The 22271-nt window shown below is 44.1% G+C and overlaps 1 protein-coding gene across 4 annotated transcripts in view; it reads left to right on the top strand.

The window, feature by feature from the left end:
• FLNB (filamin B) overlaps positions 1-22271 on the top strand; it is a 152293-nt gene that overhangs the window by 75826 nt on the left and 54196 nt on the right. For all 4 annotated transcript variants that reach the window (XM_008058541.2, XM_008058540.2, XM_008058538.2 and 1 more), the window contains exons 5-18: positions 2143-2261; positions 3434-3511; positions 4806-4968; positions 6411-6608; positions 9853-9990; positions 11500-11626; positions 12606-12742; positions 13647-13840; positions 15160-15273; positions 15912-16055; positions 16307-16430; positions 16749-16909; positions 17862-17952; positions 18224-18393. In XM_008058541.2, coding sequence (XP_008056732.1) covers positions 2143-2261; positions 3434-3511; positions 4806-4968; positions 6411-6608; positions 9853-9990; positions 11500-11626; positions 12606-12742; positions 13647-13840; positions 15160-15273; positions 15912-16055; positions 16307-16430; positions 16749-16909; positions 17862-17952; positions 18224-18393 — 1958 coding nt within the window. The remainder of the gene's footprint in view (positions 1-2142; positions 2262-3433; positions 3512-4805; positions 4969-6410; positions 6609-9852; positions 9991-11499; positions 11627-12605; positions 12743-13646; positions 13841-15159; positions 15274-15911; positions 16056-16306; positions 16431-16748; positions 16910-17861; positions 17953-18223; positions 18394-22271) is intronic.

The raw sequence follows: 22271 nt of genomic DNA, 5'->3' as shown, positions 1-22271 counted from the left end.
AAACTCTCAAAACCCAATAGTTAAAAAACAACCAAGCTACCCAATTAGAAAATGGACAAAAGACATGAACAGTTTCACTAATATACAAATGGCAAAGAAGCACATGAAAAAATGTCCAATATTATTGGTCATGACAGAAATGCAAATTAAAACCAGCATACACTATCAGAATGGCTAAAATGAAAAGTAGGGATAACCCCGAATGCTGGGGCTGATGCACAGCACCTGGATCTGGATCACTCCTCTTTGCTGGCAGGAATCGTAAAATGGTATAGCTATTCTGGAACACAGTATAGTTATTTCTTAAAAAAAAAAAAAAAAAAAGCAGCTGTAACACGACTCAGCAGTTGCACTCCTTGGCATTAATCCCAGAGGAATGAAAACTGTACAGGAAAAGCACTGTTTTCCCTCTAAACTTTTACTTACAACTAAAGGAAAAAACTCTTTTCTGTCCTACTACTACTCTCAACACTTTACTTCTGGTCATCAAAAGCCATGGCTTTTCCCCCATAGTGATACCAGCTGAGTGTCCTATAATCCATTAAGTTCTGACACTATGTACTTGGAATTAGTATAGACCCCACAATTTAGGGGCTCAGTCCCACAAAATTACCGCCCGTTTCAAATGCCAATCATAGATGGTGGTTCTTAGGCTTCCCACAACTTTTGTCCAGCTTGGCTACAAGTTGGAGGTTTCCATTCCCCCTCCTCATGTTAGATCATTTGCTAGGATAGCTCACAGACTCAAGGAATCACTTCACTTTACCAGTTATATAGTAAAAGGATATGACAGAGGACACAGATGAATAGCCAGATGAAGAAGTATGCAGGGTAAAGTTCAGAAGGGTTTTGAGCACAGGGATTCTGTCCCCACGAGGTTGGGATAAGCCACCCTCCCCTCCTGGCATATGGATGTGTTCATCACCCCAGAAGCTCTCAGAACTCCAGATTTTAGGGATTTTTGTGGAGGCTAAATCGTGTACAATTTTGAAGAGGTCACTCTCCAACTCTTCTCCCCTCCCCAGAGAATGAGTGGGGCCGAAAGTTCTAAGCTTCTAGTCATCATGGTCTTCTTGGTGACCAGCTCCATCCTGAAGCTGTCCAGGAGCCCACTAAGAGTTGCCTCATTAGAACAAAAGGCTCCCACTCACCCAGGAAATTCCAAGGGGCTTAGGAACTCTGGGCTAGGAGCCATAAGAGCCATCTTATTATTTCATACTTAGGTTCACACACAAACCTATTCATAAATGTTTATGGCAGCTTTCTCAATAATAGACAAGTAGAAACAACCTGGATGCCCTTCAGTGGGTGAGTGGTGCATCTACACTATGAACTATTATTTAGCAATAAATTAATAAATAAATAATAAATTATTTAAAGTTAGAAAGTTAAATGAATTATTTAGCAATAAAAAGGAACAAGCCATTGTAACATGCAACAACCTGAATGGATCTATAGAGCATTATGCTTAGTGAAAAAGACCAATCCCCAAAGGTAACATAATATGATTCCATTGATGTAACATTACTGAAATTATAAAAGTGTAGAGTAGTGGAAGCAGGTGGGTGGGAGAGAAATGGATGTGGCTACACAAGGGCAACCTGAAGGCTCCCTGTGGTGGTGGAGGTATTCTGTATTTTGTCAGACTGTATGTTGTATCCTAGTGTTGCACGGTGTTACCCCTGGGAAAACTCAGTAAAGGGCATTATTTCTTACACCTACATATGAATCTGTCTCAAATGAATTTGCTCAATTACCTTAAAATTAAAAGTTTAATTAAAAAGATAATAATTGAATATCACTTTTAAAACTTTCAAGCAGTACAAAGTATTGTCTAATGAAGAAAGCCTGCCTCCCTATGTTGCTTCCCTCAAGGAGCATGCTATTTTTCACAGTTGTAGAATTCCTACATGAAGTCCATTGAATATTTCAGAATTGGATGTTGTTGCTTAAATAACATGGACAGAGTTGAGGTTTTCAACTGGATTGTCCTTGTCATAGCAGTTTGTCCCTGTCTCTCACATGGGATCTTCAGGGCTGGGTCCTATCTCTCATTTCAGTTCCCTAAAAGAGATGTAGCGGGTGATGGCTTGTGCCATGGCCTCGCCCTGCATATAACATGTCTATGTAAACCTGTGACAGGAATTGAGCCCACTGGAAACATGGTGAAACAGCCAGCCAAGTTCACTGTGGACACCATCAGCGCCGGGCAAGGAGATGTGATGGTGTTTGTTGAGGACCCAGAAGGGAACAAGGAAGAGGTATGTTGGTGGGTGCTGCCTCTTCTGCCCAGCCTCCTGTGGAGACTTTGGGGCATGTAACAGGGATTCCGTTTTCCCCATTATAGCTCACAGTCCAAATGGTTTTTTACTGAAAAGATACTGAGGTTTACTGTGGTTAAGATACCTGCCTAAGGGCTGTGCCTTGAAATATAATATAAATTGATTCCCAAGGGCACAGTGTTTAATAACATAAAGGGTACTTTGGGTTTAGCAAAGTGTCTTGTGCTAAAAGGTTCTTTGTTAGTTGAGTGCCTTGTAAGTTGAGGTTTAGGTACTGATGGCCAGAATAACACGATGATTTTTGCCTGACTCTCTTCCCACACTGACCAGTTTTTGGGTTCTCCCTAAGAGTCTCTGCCTATCCTGTTCTCTCTGTTCATTTATTTTCTTACAGTCAGATTTTATGCCTAGCCTTTAGCATAATATGAAATCCTAAGTTTACTAATATACTGTCTGTTTCCCCTACTGGGGCAGGGATTGTGACTGACTTGCTCAGGTTTTTTTTTTGTGTGTGTGTGTGTGTTTTTTGTTGGAGTTGGAGTTGGAGTCTCACTCTGTCACCCAGGCTGGAGTGCAGTGGCACACTCACGGTCACCCCAGTGTCAACCTGCAGGGCTCTGGCGATCCTTCCACCTCAACCTTCCAAGTAGCCAGAACTATAGCCGCATACTGCCGTGCCCAGCTAATTTTTGATTTATTGTAGAGACGAGGTCTCACCAAGTTGCCCAGGCTGATCTCGAACCTGCAGGCTCAGGCAGTCCACTCGCCTTGACCTCACAAAGTGCTGGGATTACAGGCTTTGCTCATAGTTTTATTTTTGGTACCCAGTACTGGGTGCAGCATCTCATGAGCTCTCTGTAATGATTGAGGCAGCAGAGGTTTAAGGTACTTGCTTCATATTCTCTTCTAGAGAGTGTTAGCCTGAGACAGTGGAGGGTCTTGACTCTGTTTACCTTTGTGCTGTGTGGTTTTATTTCTGTGACTTCTGACTGTTTCTCTCCTAGCATGCTCCGCAAGAGTAGTGGGATAGGAAACAGTCAGTACCTTCAGGGTTCCTGACCAGGCGGCATGTTGCAAGACCTTGGCTGACATAGCATGCTCCTTACTCACACCAAGTACCTTCTCTAACTGTCATTCATCTTCCCTTCTAGGCACAAGTGACCCCTGACAGCGACAAGAACAAGACGTACTCTGTGGAATATCTGCCCAAGGTCACTGGGCTGCACAAAGTAAGATGAAGCATCATGGTATGGCTTGGACTGTTCTTTGACCTGCTGCAATATATGTAGAATAAGGACATCTTATGAATAAGAATATTTTTCTAATGTTAACTTCTGATTTTCCTTTCTGATTATGAAAGCATCTGTGCTAATTGTAGAAAATTCGGAATCCCTATGAATCAGCCTTGAGACGATAGCTGCGATGAGTTCTTTGCAATGTCATATGATTTTTCTAACTCCAGCTGAATAACTCATGGTTGCAGCTATATTCCTGGAGTGTAGATGCTATAGTGACTAACCTGTAGGCTCTTTGTCCTCAGTGCTTCCTTAAGTACTCCCCTTGGAGGTGCTCTGCAGGGCCTGTCCACATTGAAGCCTGAGGATGGGGCAGTCTATTCTAGTGGAGGGAAATGGCCCACTCAGCACCTGGAGAAATGATGGGCGTTGACCCCTTTGTCCTGGCAACATTTTGAGTTCTGCTTAAGATGGTGTCTAGGCATCTTATAGGATGAGATCTAAGAGAGCCTGTCTCGCAGGAGAGTGGGGTGACCCAGGAGTGTGCCTTTCTTTGGAAGAAAACCCTCAACAGCACATAAAGGCCAATTCTCATGTACCATGTGCAAACTTTGAAATGTAGACCATACTCACCCCCTTGGGCTCTAGTGAATTCACCTGGAATGATGGCCTTAGATTTCTTTAATACTCTAGAACATTATAAATTTGGAAAAACAAATTTGGAATAAATGCTCTTGAAGGGAGCATTGATGATATAATGATGTAATTAATTCATTCTAGTCAAGTATGGGTTCACATGAAACCCAATTCAATTACTCTGAAAAAAATTTTGAAGGTGAGAACGTGACTCAAGTTTTAGATAGAAATCGTTGTACTTTGTCCCAAATCCATGTATCTAAAAATGATCTTATTTCCTTGAAAAACACTTTGACTCTGGGTTTGAGACTCTGGAACTGGACATTTTATTCTGAGGGATAGTGGCCCCATCAGTAGCCCCTGAAAGGATCCAGTAACTAGAGATTCAGATATAAGTATGTGTTTGTTTCCTACTGGAGAGGCTAAGTATATCTGATGTAAGCATTTTTATTTTGCTAAAGGCGTGATGTCCCAGACCCAGGTGGAAATCCCATTCAGGTCATTTAACTTCATTTCAGGGCTCCTGGTTCCAGCCACCTTTTGTGTCCAGCCATGAGGAGAGTAGAAAAGATCATCAGTGCATGTGGCTCGATGGTGGTCTTTCTGGGCACAGAGAAACAATTATGACTCTATCATCTATCTCTCACTGTAGGTCACAGTCCTCTTTGCAGGACAGCACATCTCCAAGAGTCCATTTGAAGTGAATGTCGACAAGGCCCAAGGAGACGCCAGTAAAGTTACCGCAAAAGGCCCCGGGTTGGAAGCTGCAGGGAACATCGCTAACAAACCCACCTACTTTGACATCTACACAGCAGGTAATGTGCTTCTCCATGGATCAGACCTTTGGGCTTTCCTCCAAAGGCTGAAGTATAATCCTCAGGAACTTGAAGGCTTGGGATGCTTTTCCTTTTTGTCTTTCAGATTGAGCAAACAATGATACAAATAGCTTTTTCCAATGTGTTAGTTATATTGTAAGATTTTTCGAAGCCGGGCTTGGAGGCTCAGCCTGTAATCCCGCGCCTTTGGGAGGCTGAGGTGAGTGGATTGCCTGAGCCTGCGGGTTCGAGACCCGCCTGGGCAGGGAGACCGCATCTCTACAATAAATCAAAAAATCAGCCGGGCGTGGTAGCGCTTGCCTGTAATTCTGGCTACTTGGAAGGCTGAGGCGGAAGGATCGCCAGAGCCCAGCAGGTCGAGGCTGCGGTGGCCGGGAGCGTGCCACTGCACTCCAGTCTGGGCAACAGAGTAAGATTCCAACTAAAAAAAAAAAAGATTTTTCGGAACCAGCTTTCCTTCTCAGGCTTGACTTTGGTTGATTAATCAATTTCTGTCCACATTTCTGACTTGACTAAATGTTCTAAAAAGACTAAGTTTTTTCTTTTTGTTTTTCTTGAGTCAGAGTCTCACTCTGTTACCCAGGCTGGAGTGCAGTGGCGTGCTCAGAGCCATTGTAACCTCTACCTGCTAGGCTCAGGTGAGCCTTACAAGTAACTGGAACTACAGACACACATCACCATGCCCGGATAATTTTTTGATTTATTGTAGAGATGAGGTCTTGCCAAGTTGCCCAGGCTGATTTCAAACCTATGGGCTCAGGCATTCCTCTCATCTTGGCCTCTCAAAGTGCTGGGATTATAGGTGTGAGCCACCGCACCAGCCTAAAAAGACTAAGTTTTAAGAATTATCTACCATACCAAGTTCTATGCAAGATCCTTTGAGAGTAAAAAAAAGGACCAAATAAGAAATACTTCTCTAATTGTCAGCTTTCTTTCTCTATCTTCTATTTTTTTTTGGAGTTGGAGTCTTACTCTGTCACCCAGGCTGGAGTGACATTCACTGCCACCCCAGCGTCTACCTGCTGGGCTCAGATAATCCTTCCAAGTAGCTGGAACTACAGGCACGTGCTACCCCGTCTGGCTAATTTTTTTTGCTTATTGTAGAGATGAGGTCTCACCAAGTTGCCCAGGCTGTTCTCGAACCTGTGGGCTCAGGCAGTCCCCGCACCTCTGCCTCCCAAAGTGCTGGGATTACAGGCTTGAGCCACCATGCCCAACCAACTTTCTTTTCAATGTAGAAAGTATAGAAAATATGTGAAAAGGAAAAATTCAGTCATAACCCCCACTACTCCAAGGATATCCTTGTTAATGTCTTAGTGTGGACCTTCCTGAGATGAGAGCCTGTTTGCATTTTGCACTCAGCAGCATTGAGCTTTTCTGAGAGGATGACTTGAGCTCGTGGAGTGCTTGCTGTCTCGTAGGAGCCGGTGTAGGTGACATTGGTGTGGAAGTGGAAGATCCCCAGGGAAAGAACACCGTAGAGTTGCTCGTGGAAGACAAAGGAAACCAAGTGTATCGATGTGTGTACAAACCCATGCAGCCTGGCCCCCACGTGGTCAAGGTCTCCTTTGCTGGGGACATCATTCCCAAGAGTCCCTTCATTGTGCAGGTTGGGGAAGGTGAGTATTGGGACACCTTACTATGTCTGCTTCTGACAGGGAGGCTGACTGTGCACAGTTGGGCAACAAGGTCAGGAAAACAGTTGGGACCCAACATTGATCTCACACCTATCCACTTTCTGCCAGGGCCACTTCAGCAAAAAGTGGCTTACTTTGTCCCCAGGATATTATTAATACTAATGTCTTCTATGAGCCATGTAGAGACCTAAGTGCTTTACTTCATTAACTCATTTACTCCTCCCCAAAACATATGCACAGGAGAACCATTATCCTCACTGAGAGATGTGGGACTGAGGCAGTTGGAGGAGTTGTCACCATGACTGAAGCTGGCAGTAGGGGCCCTGCAGACCCCATTGCTTGGCTTCCACCAACTTCCAGGCACTTATCACAACTGCATCTAATCATTGCTCCAGACTGTGTTTTGCAGGTGCTATCATTAGCCCCAGTTTTCAGGTGGAGATACTGAGGCTTAGATAACAAGGTATCAGTAGCATGAGGCATTAGGGTAGAAACATGGTCTCTGTTTGCCTTATCCATAACCACCCTGTTAAACTCCCTCTGCAGCCAGGAGCATGCATTTTTCTCCATTAGATTCTCTCTCCTTCTGACTTTATTGCACGTTTTTTCCTTTACCTCCCCCTCCCCCTAGCCCACCCCCTTACTGTGCTGCATTTTCTAACCCATACTTGACTTTTCCTGTTCTGTCCTCTGAATCTGCGTTTGCAGACTTGGCTTTCTCTTCTGAATCCTGCCCCTCGGCCAGCCTGGACCCCAAAGCTGTTGGCTTCCTAGTTGAGAACACTGGGCCAGAGGTCTCTTGCTTGGTAAGGGCTGGTGGGGTGGGACTCCTTTGCCAGTTACTTGTGCTGCTTATGAATGTCAACTGTGTTCTTTGTGACTTCAGGAAATTCTTGTGCAGGTGTTATTACAGCTTGTCCAGCCAGACCCCAAACCTACTCTCTAATTGCATGTAAACACATCTAGGACTTTGCTAGATGGCAGAGAAACTGGCGGTGCCCTTCAGACTCTCTTGGCCCATTTAGTGTTTGTATGAACTGAGCAGGTACCCTTTTGATATTGAGACTATTGGTGAGTGTGTGTGTATGTATCTCATGACACATTAAAATCCTGTGAGGTAGTCCTGTCATCTTCTTGTGACTTCTTTGTGGTATGACCAACTTTTCTCCCATTGACCAAAGAAACAAACAAACAAAAAACCCCAACATACTCCTAAGCAAAACTCTGACATAAGGCTAGGAGGAATTTGGAACAGTTTTCTTAATTCTACTAGTGTTTCCCAACCTTCCCTCACTCATGGGCTACCTTTTTCATTTCTGACATATCCATCCCATCTATTACTTATACTGTTTAGCATTTATAATTAATAGTCTTTCTCTTTTGATGTTCTAATGTCTCCTCCCCTATTTAACTGATTTGTTTTATTTTTTATTTTTTTTTGAGTCAGAGTCTCAGTCTGTCACCCAGGCTGGAGTGCAGTGGCATGCTGCTCAAAGCCACTGCAGCCTCAACTTGCTGGGCTCAGGCGATCCTTCTGCCTCAGCCTTCCAAGTAGCTGGAACGATAGGCATGTGCTACCACGCTCAGCTAAATTTTCTTGATTTATTGTAGAGATGAGTTCTCATCAAGTTGCCCAGGCTGGTCTTGAACCCCTGGGCTCAGGCAATCCTCTCACCTGGGATTGCCTGGATTCCAAAGTGCTGGGATTATAGGCATGAGCCACTGCACCTGGCCGATTTTTTTTTAATTAAAAGAAACTTTATATCACTTTCACAATGGAAAACCAATGTCACTTGCCATAAAATATCACCTTAAACTTATGTTCTTCCATAAACCATATAAAATCATCTCTAACTCCGAAGGTATATGTGGGACTCTTTGGGAAGCAGTTGTAACCAGCTAAGGACATTACAGAAAGGAGGAACCAGAGAAGGAATTATAGAGTAAGGAGTCTTGTCTTCTGGAGTCTGACCTTCAAATATAGAGAGCTGTCAAGTATGCAGTGTCAGATTTGGAAAAGAAAAACTGTTTCTTAAACAACATGACATTTTACCCATTAATCTCCCATTTCTACTTAATGAAAAGGTTACCCATGCTAAATGAAGAAGGCAAAGATTATCTTAATACAAAAGTATCTTAATCTCTGACTGAGCCCATGGAATTTTTGGGGACCTCTCAAATAAGAAATATTAGAAGCCATCTTTGTCCTTAATTTTTAGGCTTACAACTTGAGGGATTTGTTTTGTTTTGTTTTGTTTTGTTTTGTTTTGAGTTGGAGTCTCACTCTGTCGCCCAGACTGGAGTGCAGTGGCCGCACCCGGCCACCACAGCCTCGACCTGCTGGGCTCCGGCGATCCTTCTGCCTCAGCCTTCCAAGTAGCTGGAACTACAGGCACGTGCTACCACGCCCAGCTCATTTTGATTTATTGTAGAGATGAGGTCTCGTCAAGTTGCCCAGGCGGGTCTCGAACTCACAGGCTCAGGCAGTCCACTCACTTCAGCCTCCCAAAGGCGCGTGATTACAGGCTGAGCCGCTGAGCCACCGAGCCCGGCTCAACTTGAGGTTTTTAAACTAGACCCGGAAATCAAATCAGGAATGGCATTTACTGCTAATTGTTGCTTTTGTAGCCGCCTGCATTCCAAGGGCCTTGTGACAGACAGCACTAAAAGGTTGACTGCCTTGGCTGAGGTGGGGCTCAACTGTTCTCTTTTGGAGCTGTGTTGTTTTTGCATGGTTGTTCATGCGGAAGACAACAACGACATTTAGACTTTTAGAAATGGCTGACCCAGGGTTTGGAACCCAGACAGACATTTTCAAACACTGCATTTTCCAAGTAGACTTGAAAAAGACCGGTCTACCCAATTACGGGGCCCTTGAGTATGGCAATGCGGTTTGAATAATGTCCAGCACTTGGTCTTAACTTTCCCTCACAAATGAGAGGCTAAACACTGGTAACAGGAGCACAGCATGGATTCGCTGCACTCCTGTTTTCTTTGCCAAAGTAACTTTTCCCCAGTCCTTCTGTGGTGTGGCTGGACAAAGTTATGTTGTGTCCTTATTCGCTAGCCTGGTGTGCTCCCTGATCAGGACCCCTGGTCTTGGGCAACCACTGCATACTCTGTGCAAAGCAAACATTTTCTTGGCGGGTGGCGTCAAGTTACCTTGGCTTTCACGACTCTAGCTGAAGAATGAAAGATTGAACTGATGTCAAAATTGTTCTTGCAGCCTGCAGTCCAAACGCCTGCCGGGCCAGTGGCCGAGGTCTACAGCCCAAAGGCGTTCGTATCAGGGAGACTGCAGACTTCAAGGTTGACACCAAAGCTGCAGGAAGCGGGGAGCTCAGCATAACCGTGAGGGGTCCTAGTAAGTGTTCCTGTCTTTCCCTCTCTCTGGTGTGATTTTAGCTAGCTTTGCAGCCATGACATGTGGTTTTGAGAGTGCCGTGTCAAGGATTTGAGGTTAAATGGGGAAGGGAGCCATGATTGATTAGTAATGTCTATCCTAGATGTGGGCGAGAACAGTGGGGTAGATTCACAGCTTTGCATTACATTAGTACTTCTGGGAGTGGAAAAAACAGTGATGCCAGGGAGTTGGGGAAATGCCGCTGTTGGAACAGCAACCAGAAGTGGCCCAGTTTTATGTGCTCAAACCTAGACTCAGAGAAGAAGATCCTTGCCCAAGGTCATACAGTATGTAGGCATCTGAGCTGGAATTCAAGCACAGTCTCCAAAGCCAGAGATTTTTCCTACTACAGCTCACATTTTATAGACTATGAAATTATGTCAAGTACTTAATTACCATGATCAGTGCTTCTAGAAAGAGACTAAAACTCCCTAAGATTACATTTTCTTTGTAGATAAATGCCATTTGTGGAAGGGCAGGTTATACCCTGCAACCCATTCTCATTCCCTCTCTTAGGGAAGGAGACAGCAGATGTAGGAGTGGATGTCTTCCCTGTTCTCATTTGCCCTTGGAACATAGCAGCAGCCCAGCACTTCTAGTCTCAGGTGTAGCAGCCCTTGGTGGTTTTACTCCCATGCCTGTGAAATCTTGAGCTCCCTGGGCCAGGACTACTCTCACCCTCTGTGTTCCTGATAGGCTGAGGTAGGAGTGTTCTGAGCTCCAGAAAGTTAATATTTGATCTCAGATCATCAAGCTTTGGGGCAGGCCGTACCCTGACGACAGCCAAGGTTCTAGACTGCTCAGACCTGGAGCCAAGCTGCTCTGGGGCTACCCTCCCTCCCAGCTTGTTGCAACGGGAGCCAAGGAGATTTTTTTTTTCCCCCTGACCTTGGCTACTTGCTTGACTCAACAGCTTTCCTGGCCAAACCTCAGGGCTCAACATAAAACAAGTTCCTGCCTGATAGCTGGCTCTGAAGTTTGTAGAGTAGCATCTAAAACCTGTCCTCTCTCAGAAAGCATCGATGAGTTTTCTCGCTTTTGTTGTCCAGCTTTAGAAAAAGTCATATGCTGGAATACTTAACTAGAAACTCATGCTGAATGCTTCTAAAGGTTTACTTCTCCCCCAGTTTTTGTGGGTGCCTGAAAAGATGGCTATGATTGTTGGGGAATTGGGATTTATCTTCACACAAACCCAGGAGGTGCAGGTCCTCAGGGCCCCTCTTGCCAAGAGAGATTCCTAATGCTAGCTGGGAAATCTTTCATTTTCTCCTACTTGGGAGCAGAGGTGGCTCTGTTTAAAGCTTTTGAGTAATCTCCTAGATTTTGGAAGCCCAACACTCTGCGGTGGTCCATTTCATTTTCATATGTGGCCTATATTTCATGGCTGTGGCTGCCTCTCTGTTCTTGCCCTTTTGATTCTCATTCTGAGCCTAGGACTGCATTGGAAAGGTTGTCTGCTTGCTTCCACAGAAGGTCTGGAGGAGCTGGTGAAGCAGAAAGGCTTTCTGGATGGGGTCTACGCATTTGAGTATTACCCCAGCACTCCAGGGAGATACAGCATTGCCATCACATGGGGGGGACACCACATTCCAAAGAGGTGAGTCTCCAGCTGGAAGTGTGCCTTCTCTGGAGATGTGCTTGGCCCAGGACAGACTCATGGACAGTTGCTTTCCGGTTACAGGAGGGAAAGAGATCTGCTTTTTGAGAACTTTTATTCAGAGCAGCCCAGACATTTGGCCTGTTCTCAGAAGCAGCCGAAAGTTGCTGTGATTTCAGCTGACTTGCTTTAAATCCAATGCTGGTGGTTTGGGGCTGGTGGGAGGCAGGGGAGTCAGAAGGAGCAACCTGAGAGAGCAAATGGGCTGTGTGTTTGCACACCCTTGTATAAACCAAGCTTCTCTTTTTCAATGAATGCCTCTGTTCAGGATCGCTATGGGGTAGAATCTGCTATGGTTTATATGAACACCGTCTATATAAGGGCTGTAAGGCCCAACAGAAGCAGTCCGCAGCTTTGCCTTGGGGGCATTGCAGAGGCCACTGTGCTCACGTGTTTTCCAGCTCTCGTGGGGGCAACTTTAAACTCTGAGTAAATTCAGTTTGCCTTGAGAAATAATTTCAGCATCAGAGGGTTCTGAGTATCTAAGCATATTTTTAAAAAACTTCATGCTGAAGTTAAAGCACATTCATTCATGTATGCAATAGCACCTATTTAATCTAGTTTTCTTGTAGCATAAGCAGGATAAAGAGGGGTGTATGTGAACTCCTGTACCCTCCAGGGTCTACAGTCTGGGGAAACCCTCGCACAAAAGGTAAATGAAGGTAAATGACCAGGAGGATCGTGGCTTGAGTGCCAACCCTGTGGCTCCCTGAGCTCCCAGAGGCAGCCACATTACATTGTTGACATAACAATGGCTGTGGGGGGGAACTGTGTGGAGGAAGAGCTTGGCTAGAGTTTGGGAATCCAGGCAAAAGGATCCGGCAAGTGGAAAGAACGTGCAACAGGAACGACAGTTAATGGCTGTAGATAGCCCTTTCTCTGCTCTTCTTTAATGCTGCTTCTATTCCTTTCTTTCTAGCCCCTTTGAAGTTCAAGTTGGCCCTGAAGCGGGTATGCAGAAAGTCCGCGCTTGGGGCCCTGGCCTCCACGGTGGGATTGTTGGACGGTCAGCTGACTTTGTGGTGGAATCCATTGGCTCTGAAGTAGGGTCTCTGGGTAAGTGAAGGCAGCTGCCCAGCAGCATCTGGAGGGTTGAGGATTACAGGACACCCTGGCCAGGTCTCAGGCTGGGTGTCGGGCCCTTGCCCAGCTTCTTTGCCCTTAGCCTCCCGACCATACAGGACTGTCTCTGCATGCTGCTGCGGGGTTGCAGTTTCCATTTCCTCCTGCCTTTTAGTTGCCCACTGCCTCTGGCACCAGCATTCATTCATCTACTAGATTTTGAGGACAGAGGCCCCATGCGGGTGTTATACCTAAAGCAGTGCTTGAAGCATAATTGTCACTTAGTGAATATTGTTGACTGATTCTTTGTTTACATGAAGAAATGAATAAATTTTGCTGAATATTTGAAATTTTGTAAACCTTTTAGTTTATCCTTCTAGACTTTTTTTCCTGTACATATTCATAGAAATGTTGATTTGTCACATAAAATGGTCTTAATATCTTTATGCATCAGATGAATATAGGGTATTTCATTTTCCATGGCTTTCATAGAATTCCATTATGGATGTATCCATTGTTAGGTTCTCCACTTATTTCCAGAGATTTGCTATAAAAACAATGCAGAATGCATAATCTTGGTAATTTCCTTCAGATAAAAGTCCAGAAGTGGTTTTATCTCTTGAAAAAGTGGGTGTCGGTTTAAGGCGCTTGGCACATGTCGCAGTACTGCCGACAGAAACGTTTGCTGGTTGGACCCTCCTGTTAGATGATATGTTAAAAAAAAAAAGTATATAATCCAACTCTTTCAGCTCCAGTGAAGACTCAGTGGGCTTGGTTTTATAGGAAAGGGAGGCAAACAGTTTTCAACCTTATGACCAATACTTGTCTTTTGGGGAGGCAGAGGGAATAGGTACTTTTCACCATATAACCAGGGAGACCCTTCCACCCCACCCCCCAGGCTTTGCCATTGAAGGCCCCTCGCAGGCGAAGATCGAATATGACGACCAGAATGACGGATCGTGTGATGTCAAATACTGGCCCAAGGAGCCTGGTGAATATGCCGTGCACATCATGTGTGACGATGAAGACATCAAGGACAGTCCATATATGGCCTTTATCCACCCGGCTACGGGAGACTACAACCCCGATCTGGTGAATCAGTTGTGCTCTGTCCTCTCTTTCCTGACTCCTGGCACCACCCCCCTCATGCCTGAAGAGTTTCCCTAAACAGTGTGTTGAGAGATGGCAGAGAGGAACCATTTAGATTTTAGGAAGGAAATAGGCTTAAGTTTGAATCCTGATAGGACCACTTAGCACTTATATTTTGTTTACTTATTTTTTTGAGACAGAGTCTCACTGTCACCCAGGCTATAGTACACTGGCAAAATCATAGTTCATCATAATCTCAAACTCCTGGGCTCAAGCTATACCATGCCTTGGCCCCCTGAGTAGCTGGGACTAAAGGCGTATACCACCATGCCTAGCTAGTAAAAAAAAAATTCTTTTTGTAGATACAGGATCTGACTATGTTGCTCAGACTGATCTTGGACTTCTGACCTCGTGATGCTCCCAAAGTGTGAGCCGCTGTACCCAGCTCACTTAGCATGTTTATAATGTTGGGCAAGCAACTTACCTTGCTGACTCTTGGTGTCTTCCTCTGTAAAATGGGGTGATAGTAGTGTCTGCTTCCCAGAGCTTCTGGGATGATTCCAGGAGGTAACTTGCTTAAAGGTCACTTTTAAGCTCAGTGCCAGGCCCATGTGGAGGCCTCTGTATACTTCTATTTTCTTGAAACCCAGGTTATCATATTTCAGTTTGCCACTTTCTGTAGTTATTATTTCAAGATGCTCCTAGATAAAGTTTGCTTTTTTCCCCTTGCTCTTGTGCTCACACACACTCACTCTCTCTTAAATTGGAGCCATGTTTCCAAGAGTTTCCTCTCAAACCCTTAGGCTGATAAAGTCTGAGCCAACCTGGCTGATGGGGAATGGAGGAGCAGTTCCATATCCCCACATGTGCTGCTGTTGGCCCACTTGGGCAACTGTTCTTAGGCTGACATCAGTTCAGGCTGGTAGCTCCCCTTCTTTGGCCAACTGCTAGTCCTTTGTCTTCTGGGACTGCAACATTTAGGAAGTTGTCTGTGGTAAAGGTTCTGCGTTCTCTCCAAATGAGAACACTGAAATTGGGCGTGGGTGGAGAGCCCCACAGCAGTTACTAGAAGTTCTGTAGGTCAGCTCAGAATAAGGCAGGGTACCTGGGTTAGTTTGTGCTTGGCTTTTAGAGAGTTTTCTCCCCCACGAGAGGTCAATGATACTATCTACTTTTAAGTTATAGCCTATTCTGTTATATGGATACTGTAAATCCAGACGAGTCATTTTGTTCTTCCCTTCTTCCCTGGTTACCAGTCGTCATATAGGGGTTTCGTTAGGGTATTACACAGAAAGAGAATCATTATTGGCTCTTTGTCTCAGGTCCAAGCATACGGACCGGGTTTGGAGAAATCTGGGTGCATTGTCAACAACCCAGCCGAGTTCACTGTGGATCCTAAGGATGCTGGGAAAGCTCCCTTAAAGATATTTGCACAGGTAAATTTCTGGGGACTACCTGTTCAGGTTATTGTCAGGTAACAAGATCTGGTCATGTGATGGCATGTTGCTCAGTCCGTAGTCCATCTGATCCTCAGTTTCCTCGACTGCACGTTGGGAATCTTGAGAATCTTATTTCATGGGGTTATGTGGGGATTAAATAAGACTAACATGCAAAGCAGGTGTTTTTTTTAATTAAAAAATCTTTGTTATGGTCTGTAATCTGTGAAAACAAGGCTTGATTATTTCTGATTACTCTGTACTATCTTTGAGTATGGCTGAAGCTACTTAGGCCATGATGGGAGGTTTGTAAACAAGGATTTTTAAAATATGTTTTTCTAATTTGATTGCATTTATGGCTAAAGGATTTAAATGCAGGAATTGGCATTAAGAAGCATTGACTGGCCATGATATTGTTTATGGGCCATTTGCTCTTAATAGCTAAAAGTAAATAAATGTGTGTAATGTTTTGTCACCTGCTGTCACTGTATCGTGAGAACATCGGCACGTTGTTGTTGCTCCATGAAGTTTTGTTGGATACGCGAGTGGTGACTTGGCTGTCTTAGGAGGCCACAGTGACTCTGTTTGATGGAGACAGTGTGAGGACCGCCTCTGTTCCTAGCTCGACTCTTTTGCAGGATGGTGAAGGCCAGCCCATTGACATCCAGATGAAGAGCCGGATGGACGGCACATACACCTGCTCATACACCCCAGTTAAGGCCATCAAGCACACCATCGCCGTGGTCTGGGGAGGTGTGAACATACCACACAGCCCTTACAGGGTAGGTTGTGAGGCGGAATCCTGGCTGTTGTATGAGCAAGCCCAATCATGAGCTAGGTCGGGGCTCCATGCCTGACGGCCAAGGCAAACATAGGGGAAGAACCCATCTTGGTGAGCCTTTAAAGGTGCAATAGCCTGAAGGTAGAGTGCTCCAGACTGCCCAGAAGGACTATTTCTAACAATATTTTTTAACAGTGTTTTACTGGGACCAAGTGGAGAAGAACTTGATAACTTTCTCCATATCTTCTCTAGGTCAACATTGGGCAAGGTAGCCATCCCCAGAAGGTCAAAGTGTTTGGGCCAGGTGTGGAGAGAAGTGGACTGAAGGCAAATGAGCCTACTCACTTCACAGTGGACTGTACTGAGGCTGGGGAAGGTGAGAGAGGGCTTTACCCAACCTAGTTGTTGCTTGGAGAAGAAAGTTCTTTTCATAACATTTGGAGGGCAGTTTAACATTGAACTAGAAAGTAATTCTTCTGAATAGGTAATTGTTTATCTGTTGAGTCTCTGTGTCAGTTTCTTGGTGATGTCTTTGGTAGTCATCCATCCCTTTTCCAAAATCCTGACTCTTTCTCTGGTTTCTTACTGGCAACTGGAAAGTTTTGCTGTTTTGGGGTATTCACCTGAGTTGGAAGTGATTGTGCGGGACGTGCTGTTTCTTGTAAGTAGATGCTAATAAGCTTGTCTGTTCCAGGTGATGTCAGCGTTGGCATTAAATGTGACGCCCGGGTGTTAAGTGAGGATGAGGAAGACGTCGATTTTGACATTATTCACAATGCCAATGATACGTTTACGGTCAAATATGTGCCTCCTGCTTCAGGGAGATACACCATCAAAGTTCTCTTTGCATCTCAGGTGTGTGTTGGGGGCCTAGATTCTTTTGGTCACCTGTATGCATATCTCCTTCTTGCTTTTATTAGTGACTTGGGAGTGTGTCTTGAGAATTCCACTCAATAGTTTCTGTCTGGTTCCTTAAAACCAAGAAAGAAAAAATTACCCAGAACTAAATTTTTACAACTTTCTAACAAAAGCGAGGGTTTATATTAGATGGTTAAAAGCACAGCTCTGAAAGAGTTTGGTTTGTTATGAACTTTCATCAGGTTTTTGATTAAAGCATATTTAGCATCTAGATGTATTCTACTTTGACATCTTTGAAGTGACTGTGGTCTCTGCCCTTAAACTTTTATGGAGAGAAGTAATTTGAAATTTCAGGTGTATGACAGTGAAGATAGGGCAAGTATTACTCTAAAACAGGGCAGTATTGAAGTCCTGGTGATTAAAATTAACCTTACATAAACACAGAACCCTCTACAGATTGTTCTGTGCCTAAAGGTAATGGTCTTGAGTTGACTTCATCCAGTTAATATATTGCCTTTATTCTAACAGTCTGCAACATTAGTTTTGAAGAATTATAACCATTCTGTTTCTGACCACTCCCTTGTACTCCCTAGGCCTTAGTTCTCAACCGTCCCTTGGAGGACATTTTCTTCCTCCTGATCCCATATGCTGTCATTTTTGCTTTTATTCTTGGTAGTACTTTTTTCATCCTGAGTACTTAACATTTGGTGTTAAAGGCTCAGTATTCTGAGATTTGTGTGTGATATCAGCCATCCAGGTATTTGTGAGTGGCCAATTATAAAAGGCCCTTACCTGATATTAGAGAATGAAGACTTAACCTGTGGTCACAGAAATTGCTCACCACCTGCTAAGTAAACATGATGCTAAGGTCCATCCTTTGCATTTGAGTCTCCTAAGTTCTGGCTGTTGCTTCAGGAGCTTTCCTAATGAGACAGTGTCTCTGCTACAGGAAATCCCTGCCAGCCCTTTCAGAGTCAAAGTCGACCCTTCCCATGATGCCAGCAAAGTGAAGGCAGAAGGCCCAGGGCTCAGCAAAGCAGGTAAGAAGGCATGTGGGTAAGGCTGTCTTGGAGGTCTTCTGCAGGCCAGAGCCACTGGGTGTGTTTGGTACAGGGCCTTAGGAATGTCTTTCCCCCAGTGGCAGGTGTTTTGGGTGACTGATAGAGTAGCTGGGCTCCTGCCTGAGCTATGGGCCCAGCCCTGTTGTTGGCTGTCATGGTAGACATGGTGCTGCTGAACCTGTCAGACTGGTTCTAAAAGTGAAACCACACCAGCCAGCCTGTGTCCTCACTTCACTGAATGTCTTTCCAGGTGTGGAAAATGGGAAACCAACCCACTTCACTGTCTACACCAAGGGGGCTGGGAAAGCGCCGCTCAACGTGCAGTTCAGCAGCCCCCTTCCTGGTGATGCTGTGAAGGATTTGGATATCATCGATAATTACGACTACTCCCACACCGTTAAATACACACCCACTCAGCAGGTAGGGTCCTTCTCATTCCCTGCTCCGCTGGCCCCCTGTCAGGCGTCTTTCCATGCAGTGCTATGCTGGGTCACTTTGGACACCAAGGGGTGTTGTGAGAGGTGTTCCCTGTGGGAGGTGACTCTTTATACCTTCTGTTCCGAACTTCTCTGGGATGCTGATAGAAAGCCTGATGGGAATCTCGGGATTACCAAAGAATAGCAGGAAGCTGGACCCATATCTCTACCTCCATTTTGGGTGTTATCAGAGAAACTCTGGGTTCTCAATATTCAGGACCTAATAGCTACCGTTCTCTTACACACACATACACACACACACACACACACACACACACACACACACACACACACACTCACTCACTCACTCCCATTCTTACCAGCTGCTGCCTTTAGCCTTTTCATTGATTAATTACTCACCAAGAAAGAGCTGGCACACCTTTGTTTTTTCTTCCTGGCCCTTTTAGCTTAGTTTACCCTTTTTATGAGGTGTTAGAGTAGGATCTTTTCTCAAAGAGCTAGTTCAGCCTTTAGTCCCTAAGGCCCAATGTACTATTTATTTAGGGCAGCAAATTACACTCCTTTACAAAATGCAGGATTTCACATGGGATCTTGCCATCTAGGCTGATTTACTCTGATGATTTTAGGCAATAAGGGTCTTAAAAAACTACCTTTCTTTGCATGTTCATGTTTGTTTAAAATTTTTTAAAAATATTTTTTAATTGTGGTACAATACATGTAACATAAAATGTACTGTCTTGGGTTGAGTACTTTCATTATGTTGTGTAACCATCACCACTATCCACCTCCATAACTCTTTACATCTTGTAAAACTGAAACTCTGCACCCATTATATTTGTTTAAAATTTTGTTTTGCTTCATGTTCACACCTCCAGGGTCTGGAGAGCAGACATCCTGGCAGAAAAGCCTGGGTTTTAATATTTACACCTTGTGTTCTGAGCAGTTGTTCCAAGCCTCTGAGATTCCTTTATTCTTGAGGGGGAAAGGTCCTGCTGTGTGAGAAATACCATTTGCAGGACAAGAAGGGCAATACTCTTTCTGCAGAAACACTGCTCAAGACTCCCACCTGGGCCCTCTCAGCGAGGAGCTGGCAAGAGTCAACTAGGGAAGAATGAGCGGTACAGTGAGAGACATGATGTGGATGTTCCCCTTGCTTTGGGACTGTGCATTCTCACAGATGGAATCAACTGTGAGAATTTGCTTGCAGTGGGAAGGGTTCTCTGGGGTGGGTTCTATGTGTCACGTTATAGAACATTCTGTGTGCCTCTTATCTCCAGACTTACTTCTTGTGCTTTTTTTCCCAAAATTTTTAAGTTGTAAAATACTCATAACATGAAATTTGCCGTCGTAACCTTTTTTGGGGTTGAACGTACTCTGTTTTCCAGGCTGGAATGCAATGGCATGATCATGGCTCACCACAGCCTCGACCTCCTGGGCTCAGGCTATTATCTCATCTCAGCCGTCTGAGTAGCTGGAACTACAGGTGCACACCACCATGCCCAGCTAATTTTTTGTTGTTGTTGTTTTTGTTTTGTTTTGTTTTTTGAGTCTGAGTCCCACTGTGTCACCCAGGCTGGAGGCCCATGGCTACTGCAACCTTGACCTGCTGGACTCAGTTTATCCTTTCGCTTCAGGCTTTCAAGTAGCTGGAACTACAGACACACACCGCCATGCCCAGCTAATTTTTTTTATCATAGAGATGAGTCTTATCAAGTTGCCCAGGCTGGTCTCAAACTTTTGGACTGAGGCAGTCTTCTCACCTCTACTTCACAAAGCGCTGGGATTATGGGTGTGAGCCACCACACCTGGCTGATTATTATTATTATTATTTTTGGTAGAGAGGAGGTCTCACTATGTTACCCAGACTGGTCTCAATCTTCTGAGCTCAACCATTCCTCCTGTCTCAGCCTCCCAGAGCGCTGGGATTACAGGCATAAGCCACTGTATCTGGTCCATACTAACTGTTTTAAAGTGTATAGTTCAGTATTGAGTATATTCATGCTGTTGTGCAACGATCGCCACCAACCATTTATCTCCAGAACTTTTTCCATCTTGCAAAACTGAAACTCTATACCTATTAGCAATAACTCCCCATTTCCCTTACCCCAGGCTTTGGCATCCACCATTCTAGTTTTCTGCCTGTATCCATGAGTTTGGCTTCTCTGAGTTCCTCATGTAAATGGAATCATAGAGTGTTTGTCTTTTTGTGACTGGTTTATTTCACTTGAAGTATTGTCCTCCAGTTTTATCCCTGTTGTAGCATGTGTTAGAACTTCACTTCTTTTTTTTGTTTTGTTTTGTTTTGTTTTTTTGTTTAATCAATATTTTTTATTATGGTTTTGTGGGTTACAGTTAAGGGTTGAACTTCATTTCTTTTTAAGGCTGAATAATATTCCATTGTATGTGTAGACCACATTTGCTTATCCATTCATTTGTTGATGTACATTTGGTTTGCTTCTACATTTTATCTTTTGTGAATAATGCATATGAACATGGAAGTATAAATATCTCTTTGAGTCCCTGATTTTAATTCTTTTGTATACCCAGAATTGTTGGATCATATGGTAAATCTATTTTTAATTTTCTTAGGAACCATCATACTGTTTTCTACAATAGCTATACCATTTTATATTCCCATATAAAATGCATGCAAGGATTCCAGTTTCTCCACTTCCTTGGTAACAAGGAAGTGTGTTTTGGGTAGTAGCCACCCTAAAGAGTATAAAGGAGTATCTTATTGTGGTTTTGATTTGCATTTCTCTAAGATTAATGGCGTTGAGCATCTTTTCATGTGCTTATTGGCTGTTCATATGTCTTCTTTGGAGAAATGTCAATTTGCTTATTTTTTAATCAGGTTTCATTTTTTTGTGTTGAGTTTTAGGGTTCTCTATACATTCTGGGTATTAATTCCTAATATATAAGATTTGGAGGGGGAGGGAGATGGGATTAACGGTAGCAAATATCTGCCTGGGGATGGGGAAGCACCTCTTATCAGTAGGGTGCCTGAATGAAACGTATTTGTATACCTAACCCTTAACTGTACTCCACAACATCATAATAAAAAATATTGATTATAAAATTTAAAAAAGAATGTGATCACGGATACAGAAGACATAATCAAGGAAGATTCTTGGAAAAATTATATGCCAGTAATCAGGATAATTAGATAAAAGGGTAAACTCCTAGAAATATCTAACTAACCAAAACTAAATCAAGGGAAAAATAGGTAGCATTAAAAAAAAAAATTTTTGCAAATATTTTATTTTATTCCATGGGTAGCCTTTTTACTCTGTTGATAGTTTTTGAGTTGGAGTCGCACTCTATTGTCCAGGCTGGAGTGCAGTGCCATACTCATGGTCACCACAGCTTCTACCTGCTGGGCTCGGGCGATCCTTCCGCCTCAGCCTTCCAAGTAGCTACTTCCAAGGTGGGTACCACCACACCCAGCTAATTTTTTGATTTATTGCAGAGACGCGGTCTCACCAAGTTGCCCTGGCTGGTCTCGAACCCCTGGGCTCAGGCAGTCCTCTTGCCTCAGCCTCCCAAAGTGTTGGTATTACAGGCTTGAGCCACCATGCCCAGCCTAGTTCATAGTTCTTATGTGCCATGCTGTAAGTGTGGCTTATTATCTCTGGACTTGCTTCTTCCTGTGCTTTTTAAAAATCCAATGAGGGTTCATTTTTAATGAATGGTAATGGTAAAACTAATATTTTTGTTTTTGGTTTTTTTTTGAGTTGGAGTCTTACTCTGTCACTCAGACTGGAATGCAGTGGCCCCTCCCGGCCACCGCAGCCTTGACCTGCTGGGCTCCAGCGATCCTTCCACCTTAGCCTTCCAAGTAGCCGGAATTACAGGCATATA

This window comes from Carlito syrichta, unplaced genomic scaffold (genome assembly GCF_000164805.1).
Source record: "Carlito syrichta isolate Samal-C Ts95f unplaced genomic scaffold, Tarsius_syrichta-2.0.1 Scaffold303376, whole genome shotgun sequence".
Lineage (NCBI taxonomy): Eukaryota > Metazoa > Chordata > Mammalia > Primates > Tarsiidae > Carlito > Carlito syrichta.
The sequence above is the reverse complement of the archived record's forward strand: the minus strand, read 5'-3'. Positions and strand labels throughout refer to the sequence as shown.